Source organism: Rhinopithecus bieti, unplaced genomic scaffold (genome assembly GCF_001698545.2).
Source record: "Rhinopithecus bieti isolate Rb0 unplaced genomic scaffold, ASM169854v2 scaffold_76550, whole genome shotgun sequence".
Lineage (NCBI taxonomy): Eukaryota > Metazoa > Chordata > Mammalia > Primates > Cercopithecidae > Rhinopithecus > Rhinopithecus bieti.
This window is the reverse complement of record NW_016828762.1, coordinates 1171286-1180145: the sequence shown is the minus strand read 5'-3', so window position 1 is coordinate 1180145 and position 8860 is coordinate 1171286. Positions and strand designations below refer to the sequence as shown.

At 39.5% G+C, this 8860-nt stretch overlaps 1 protein-coding gene across 1 annotated transcript in view; it reads right to left on the bottom strand.

Annotated features, from left to right (window-relative positions):
• Positions 1-8860, bottom strand: part of PDZRN3 (PDZ domain containing ring finger 3) — a 246458-nt gene that overhangs the window by 217531 nt on the left and 20067 nt on the right. Inside the window, exon 4 of the mRNA XM_017864602.1 lies at positions 6466-6573. Coding sequence (XP_017720091.1) covers positions 6466-6573 — 108 coding nt within the window. The remainder of the gene's footprint in view (positions 1-6465; positions 6574-8860) is intronic.

Sequence of the window (8860 nt, the reverse complement as noted above, 5' to 3'; positions counted from 1 at the left end):
GTACCCTAGAACTTAAAGTATAATTAAAAAAAAAAAAAAAAAGAAAATCACCATTTGTCAATCACCACAATAGTAGATTCAACCAAACACAGTCAATGGATGATAAAACCAGTGTGTGACAGTTTGAGGAGTAGCAGGACATTTACATAGCCTTGAAGCATCTACCTAAAGGATAATTATTGATTATAAAGAAGAAAATAGTAACTTTACAGTGGAGACAGGGAGATACGACTTTAACCAAGTGGTTCAAGTTAACATAAATAAAGGGACAAATTCACCTCAGGTGAGACCTGACATTATGTACTGAGAAGGACACGCTATCACTTCTGTGGTATTCTTGCCCACAATGTATGATCTGGATCTATCCATGAGGAAACTTCAAACAGAAATTAAGGGACAGTCTACAAAAGATCTTGTTTGGATTCTTTAAAAATATCAATGGTATGGAAGACAAAAACTGAGTAATTGTTTGTTCTAAAGTAAAGGAAACTAAATAAAGACGAAAATGGAACAAAACCCATGACAGTGGTTTTATTTTGCTACAAAGGGCATCATAGGGACCATTGGCAAGATCAGAATAAATTCTGAAGATTAGATAACAGTTCTTTACCAATGTGAATTTCCTGGTTTAGATTACCATACTGTTACATAAGAGAATTTCTTATTCCTAAAAAGTTCACACTGATGAATTTAGTGATAAAGAGTAGAGAAAGAAAAGAATAAAGTAAATGTAGTCGGTGTTAATATTTGGAGAATCTGGGTCAATAGTGTACAGAAATCCATATCTACAAGTCTGAAATTATGTTGAAATGAAACATTTTTTAAAGGGGAGTCTTCTATTACTTTTTTTTTTTAATAAAGACTCCAGCTTAATTCACATACCATTTTGCAACTTTAGTGGGTCTCAGAACAGTATTTTCTCACCTAACAATAACAAGCAGTGAAATCTCACTTTGTTCCACCAAGTAGCCTGGCTCTGGGAGGGAAAGCTTTGCTAATCCTTTCTAGCTGACCCTGTAACAAACCTTGTTAGCAATGACACTCCAACTAAACCAAAAATAAACAAAAAAAGAGAAAGATTGGTTTATACAAAAGCCTTTGAGTTTTCACAGCTTCTGTAATCATATCCTTGGGTCTTCAAATCATAACACTTGCAAGATGAATGCATATTTACAGCAGATTGTATGAAATAATGGTTATTGGGAATAGAGGGCTTAAGTCTCCCACTTTCATTGGATCCAGGGAATCAACATTGCTATCTCAAAGCAGAACGGCATTTAACCCTACACAGACTAATTTATTACCAAAGGCAAGCCTACTATAACACAAAAATGAGCTTGGTTCTCCAAGCCATATAGTTTGAAGACTGGCAAGAAATATAGATGTGGATGGCCTCTAGAAGTCTTTGAGAAAGAATTTCAGTGGAGTTGCATCAGAGGAGTGTTTAACTTATAGGCAAGTCATGCCAAAAACAAAAAACAAAAAAAGTGGAGAGATAAATAATATATTGAATAGCACACACCTCAAAGTGAATTTGCTGGTTTCTTTCTTTTTTTTTCTTTTTTTTTTTTTTTTTTTTTTTTTTGAGACGGAGTCTCACTCTGTCCCCAGGCTGGAGTACAGTGGCGCGATCTTGGCTCACTGCAAGCTCCACCTCCCGGGTTCACACCATTCTCCTGCCTCAGCCTCCTGAGTAGCTGGGACTACAGGTGCCCACCACAATGCCCCGCTAATTTTTTTGTATTTTTAGTAGAGATAGGGTTTCACTGTTTTAGCCAGGATGGTCTCGATTTCCTGGCCTTGTCATCCGCCCACCTTGGCCTCCCAAAACGCTGGGATTACAGGCGTGAGCCACCACGCCTGGCCGAATTTGCTGGTTTCTTAGTAGGTCTCAGTTTCTCGGTGTTTTCTCAGTGTAAGCATTTTGCCAAATGAGGTATTCACAGAACAAGCCAAACACTCCATATGGCAGTCAACTGAGAGACAGTGAAGTGATCCAATGCTGTGCAAAACCAGCTGGCTGGACTTACGAAAAGATGGTATGTTCTCCACGTGGCACCTCTCCCAAGACAATTTTGAGGGTAATAATGGCCTTACGTGATTTTTCACCTTTTTGTCCGCTCCTAAATAACTTTCAGTAGAATAAGATTGGCCTAAAGTAGACTCCAGAGTCCACAGAGAAAGGTGGTGTGTTTGTGGAAGAGAAAATCTGCTTCAGTTGGATAACCCACACTTTGGGCACAGGGAAAAATTTTTCCAGAGGTCTCAAACTATTTGAAAGAATATGAGCATAGTTCCTTAAAGAAATCTGGTGATATTAAAGTATAGGAGCCTTACGTTGTCTTTAAAATGTAAAAGAGGCAGAAAAACAAAAGGCACTGAGATATTTACAGTTTTGAATGAATACTAAAGACATCAAAGAGAAATAAAGTTAGTTTTCTAAATGCAATAAGTATATGCAATCAAAGGTGGAGTCAGAAGTTGTAAAAAGGACCGGGGCAGCTCACAGGTAAGAGGGGTGCAGGGAAGACACAAAAAAATCACAAGCCAATACTGAGTAAGTCAGAACTTGCTAAATCCCAGTACCAAACGTGAGATGGAATAGGTATGACCAAAGTCTGCCCAACAAGCCCAGGGCAGATGGACACACAGGATTCTGGGGGACAGCATGGGCCCTCCAGCCATGTGGGTTGGGAGGGCACTTAATCTAAGGGGGCCCCAGATTCCCAGCCACAGCCCCAGGACAGGCCAGCTCAGGCTTTCGTATCAGGCCTTGGGAGCACTCGTGCAGGGAATCCAGTTAGGGGACATCAGGTAGGCAGTCTAGCTGGAAGAGAGGGATATTGACAACTTTGTCTCTGAGCAACTCAATTTCTATCCCAAAGTTTTGGAATAAGTCAACCCTCTACCTCAGTGATTGTTCCTGATGCCCCTGTCACTCCCCAGTGGGAGTTTCAGCAATCTGCAGGGGCATTTTTCACCATCACAACAATAGGGGTATGTGCCAGAGATGACATGAAGAATCTCCTGCAATGAAGAATGGTTCTGCCTCCAGCACAACTTTCACATATCCCACCAGATAGTCATGAAGATAAAATGACAAGCTTTTTATAATTACCTGAGCATAGACCTAACTCTGTTTTGCATATAAACACAAAAGAGTTTTCTGCAGTGTAAATATACACACATTGTACACCCACATCCACAGCAGCATTATTCAAGACAACCAGAAGATCAAAGCAACCCAACTGTCCATCACTGGCTGAATGGACAAAATGTGGTAAATACAGACAACAGAATGTTATTTAGCCTTAAAGGGGAAGAAAATTATAACATGCTACAACAGGCACGAACCTTGAGGACATTACGCTAACTGAAATAAGGCAGTCACAAAAGGCAAATACTACATGATTCTGTCTATAAATCAAATTCCTAGAGACAGAAAGTGGAATGGTGGTTTCTAGGAGTTGAGGTGGGGAGGGTGTTAGTATTCAGGGGGTATAGCTTCAGTTGAGGAAGATGAAAAAGTTCTGGAGATGGATGGTGGTACATGTTCTGCAACATAAATCAGTGTAGTTTATGCCACTGCACTGTCACTTAAAATGGTTAAAATGGTAAATTTTGTTATGTATATTTTACCACATGTATGTCTTGCCATATATACATATACACACACAGACGTTTCAAGGAAAGAAACTCTTGTATAAATCATAGCAACACTGTAGTTGCCTGTGTCAGAACTTAACCATGACCTGTTCACCACCATGGAAATTCACATCCTGTACAGCAAGGCCATTCATGATGCCTGGGTCACCAGCAGCAGCCTCTTGTATCTGGCAGCATCTGCAGCCACATGAGGCGCATCCCAGCGAGTCTATACAGAGGTGTGAGCATCTGACAGTGCCATGGTGTCGTCTAGCGTCACTGTGCCAGAACACTGGCATATTGATATATTTTATTATAAATTATCTCCCTTTGATTTTCTTTTATGCTACAGCCATATATTTTTACAATTATTTGTGTATGTATGCATATAAATGTTACTTGTAAATTTCATTTCACCACAGTATTGGTGGAATTCTAAAATGTTTCTTATAAAAAACAGGGAGGAGCTGGGCTGGCACTGATGTGGGTGAGAGCCACTGCCCTGGACTCAGAGAATAGATACCATTAAGAGCAGAGGAACTCTGCAGCAAAGAAAAGACTCAATTAGTATCTCTAGATTTAATAATACCCCTTTGCAAGAATTAAGGGTCTTATGGTGAAGATCTGGTGGTGGTTTGCCCACTCCCCTGAAAAAGAAAACATATGGTGGAAAACTAGAGACTCTGACTCTTCTTAGTGATGAAACACACACATACACACACACACACACACACACACACACACACACACACACACATTCTCTCTCTCTCCCCCTTTCTCTCTCTCTCTTAAAAATAATCACACTCATGCCTCCTGGTAATAAACTCAGACACAGACGAGGTAAACCAGAGAACATATTTTCAGTCATGGGAATCACTGTATCATGTCAAAAAAGATTAGAATTTGACTGCAAAGGGTACAGTGTGTCAATTGCAATTACACATATATCATTTCTCTATTGTGGTCATCCTTCTTTCCATCTCAACACTGAGACATGATTAATATTTTACATACTGTCCAAAAGAGGAATGTGACTTACCAGAAACTGTACTGAACATTTCAAATACAGATCATCCTTTGCCAAGAGAAAATCCTGCCCAGCTGTAGATTTCTCATTTGCAAAACATAAGAGCAATGAAATTCCATTACTTAGAGAAACTGGCTGTTCCACCAAACCCTTGGCAACGGAAGCTGTACTTATCTTTTTGAACAATAGTCTCAGAAAATGTATTCACTCTCAAAAAAGACAGTAAGTAACGCATTTGAGCTCTTAGGAAAGCACTCTTGCCCAAGCAAATTCCTGTTTGCTCTCCTGACCTGGGAAATATAAAGACTGACTCTAAACCATGCAGCAAAAAAAGCTCCAAGTTTAAGAACCCTTCAAACATTCAAAGGGGATGCAACAATATTAATAATCTCCTTAAAACAAAATCAAGTGTCATTTTAACATGTAAGTTAGCACATCGCACTCCCTCCCTCAGAGGAGGGAGCCTTACACCCTAACTAGTTCAGTTTGCTTTCCCTGTGAGATTTAACTGTATATTTTCCTGAGGATTTTAAATTATCCTGAAGCATACTGCACATTGCACAATGTGTCCAGATGAGACTGGAAACGCAAGACTTTGTTCTCTGTCCTGCTGAGGCTCCTTTCCCCAGGAGAAGCCTGTGGCCACATTCCAGTGAGTGACATGAACCTCACTTATGGCTTAGCTCATGGTCCTAGCTCCCACTCAGTCTGAAATTTTGAAATGGGCCATGAAAATACTCAGGAAATACACACATTATGAAAATGTGTGTGGAAAACAAACACCCACTGGTATCAGTGGTGTTTTTCTGGTTTCTCCTATTTGCACTATATTACGGCTATGGCCCATAGGTGAATTTCTTGTGGGGTCTGGCATATCATTGCAGATTCTCAAATGTACTTTTTGCCTAATAGGAAAGCCAATCAATTTAGCCCATATATGTATCCATCCAAGGAGCGATGAAAATGGTCAAAACACCAGTAAAAAATTTATATCAAACTTTGTATTATATCAAACTCATCAAAAATTTATATCAAACTCATTTATATCAAACTTTGCAACAAGAGCCCATATGAAGAGGCAACAAATCGTTCTCTCCCTTTCAGTGACTCAGAGCATCCTAGAACACTGCCAACCCTGTTACAAAGTGTTGTCTTGGTGGGGCTGAGAGATCCACTTCCCCTACATGAGTCTACAAACCTGCTATATAAAAGTCTGAAATGATGGAAGAACTGAAAATGGAGTGAGTGATGATATGTGAACCCTAATATCAACCTCTGCCTGCAAATCCCTGGGCAATCAGGTTGTACAACTAACGACAGGCTAAGAGGACAAATATAATAGAGAAAACTATGCATTTGTAGAATTAAGTGTGTGCTGTGAGCTCTGAAGACATCAGAATGACTCCAAAGCTGACATAATTGTACCTTGGTAACCAATATGTACACGGTGCACAATTTGTAAAACAGGGATTGTTCATCTGGTTCTGACACCCAACTCTCCAATGGTTTCCGCGCAAAGCTGTAACTGATGCATACGAAACAGATTCAGGTCCACATGAAAAAAGCCAAATTGTGAACACTCCACTCATAATCTGGCTTTTCTACATTTAACAAAAATTTAACACCAAGGCAATCAGCACTCAATCTGGTTCCACACAATGGGAGAAGTGTGACTCCGGCTCAACCATCTACCACTTTAGGCCTCCCTCCCCAGTCAAACATCTTGCTTTTGAGCTGGACGAAGATGGGATGGCATTTAGCCTATTAAAAGACACTGGCCAGTATTCACATACCTCAATAATCCTGTCATGAATTTGCAGGCCTCCTTCCTTGGCTGCGGGCCCAGTGTCAACTATCTTGGATACAAAGATTCCTTCACTGGATGATCCATCGTGGTTATCCTTTGGGTTAAAAAAACACAAGCATGAATGCTAGACATTAAGTTGAGCATGAAAGTAAAGCTTGCACTCTTAAAACAGTAATTGACTCTTGCTGTGTCAAAAGTGGCAATAGGGTAAAAGGTATTTGTTTCTCCTAATTTTTGTTTTAAACTAAAATAAACACACAGTAAAATATTTCAAACCACACCAAAGGACATAAAATAATGCGTCCCTGCCATCTCCAACCCACTGTCCTTCTTCCCCCCATGGTAGCTATTTGACTTTATGCATCCTTTTGAAAACATTTTAATGCATCATCTTCCTAAATATGCATTTGTTCCTTTTTGCACCCAAATGCAATTATGCTAGTCTGACTTTTATGTCCTTACCTCTCTCATTTAACCCTAAAAATCATTAAGATCTTCTACTACCAATTCCCCAGGTCTGCCTTACTTCTTAAAGTGACTGAACAATATCCAACAAGAGGCTAATAAACACTGTTTTCACTTGTTATGATTAAACAATGCTGTGACAATATTCTCCTGCTTGTATTTTAAATTATCTCTGCTATTATAGTTCTAGGGCAAATCCCTAGATTTGGAACTGTTGGGTCAAAGGATATGTACATTTCATAGACATTGCCAAATGGCTTTTCAGAGAGTTTATACCGATTGTTCATTAGACGGTATTTTCCCACATCCTCATTTGCACAGGATGTTATTAAGCTTGTAAATATCTAATAATTTGACTGTAAAAACAGATATTTTGTTTTTGTTCCAATGCACTACCATCACTCTAGTCCCAATACATTCTGATCTCCGACCTCCTTGAATCCCTTTAGATCTTCGAATTAAATGTCAGAACTAAAACTTTCTGGGAATGACGATGGCTCACTGCTCAAACTCCTTCCTTTCTTTAAAATCAAAAGGCTCCAACAAGCTCATAAAAAACCCTCACAGCTTGTTCACGAACTTCTTTTCAAACAGCATTGCAATGAGTTCTCTCCAAGTGTGTGGATTAAATTTCTAGTGATTAACAGATGGATTTATAAATTAAATGGCACAAGCACGTGATATTTCCAAACAAAATCATTTGAAATGTAAGCTCAGAATGTTCCACAACAACTCCAAAATCTAGTCATGGTAAATTCCTTGTCGTATGTCATTAGAAGATTTATTTCAATAACAATTACTCTGAATACAAATATATAAAATTCCATTTGTTAAAATAACTCTGAAAATAAAACATTTCCTCTTTAAACAGCAAAAAACAAAACCAAAAAACAATCCCTATATTCTAAAGAGGGAAGGGAACGACTTCAAGTGTGATTCAATCTACCCCTTCAAATGCAATGGCAATAACTAATGTTGGAAAAATGTACATATCTCAGTCCTTCTCTCCTTCCTTCTTCACACTTCCCCAAACACACACACACACACACAGAGTAAAATGTTATATGATTCACCAAAAGAAACCAAAATCACAACCTAAAATGAGCATTAAGTGTTTTTCCCGACATTTATCCCCACATGACAAAGATATGTCTCTAACTGGCATCTGGATTCCATCAACGCTCTTTCAAGAGAGGGGTCAGGGAGCCTGTGGGTGCTGTGTAGGATCAGCTATCCTCAAAAGGCATCCCTGCCTAGCATCACAGTGCTCTGCACAGGCCTCCTGTATGCTAACCCTTTACCATCTGAATACCTCTGTGCCTCCTTCCTCTCTCACGGCAGCCTTACTGATGCACTAGTCTAAACACATCTGTGCAGCTCCCTACATGCACACCTGAAATGTATGTATAAAACTACACAGTAGCTTCCTTTACTGAGCACAAACTAGATACCAGGTACATAGTGAGTGTTCTATGTGTACTGTTTAATCCTCACAGTAACCACAAGTGATAAGTACTATTATTATCCATTCCACAGATGAAAAACCTGAGACTGAGAGAGAGGTTCAGTAACTCACCCAAGGTCACACAACTAAAACGTGGTACAGCTCAGTTTCAAACTGAGGCGAAGTGGATCCTCTTGCACATGCTCTGTGTGCAATATAGTCTCCCACTGAGAAAACCCAAAACACACAGGAATTCAGAAGTCCAACATGTCAGGCTATGGAATATTCCACTAGATGAACTTGAAGAGTCTCAATGGACCACAAAAGATTTATGAACAAGCTTGAGTTCCCTAAGAGGTGATGTCAATATATCAAATGAAAAGAGATCTGTGTTTACTCTGATTTAACCACTTTGCATTTCTTGGCTGGAGAGAAAGAGGGAGATAGGGGATGGGATTTTGGCTTTCGTTTG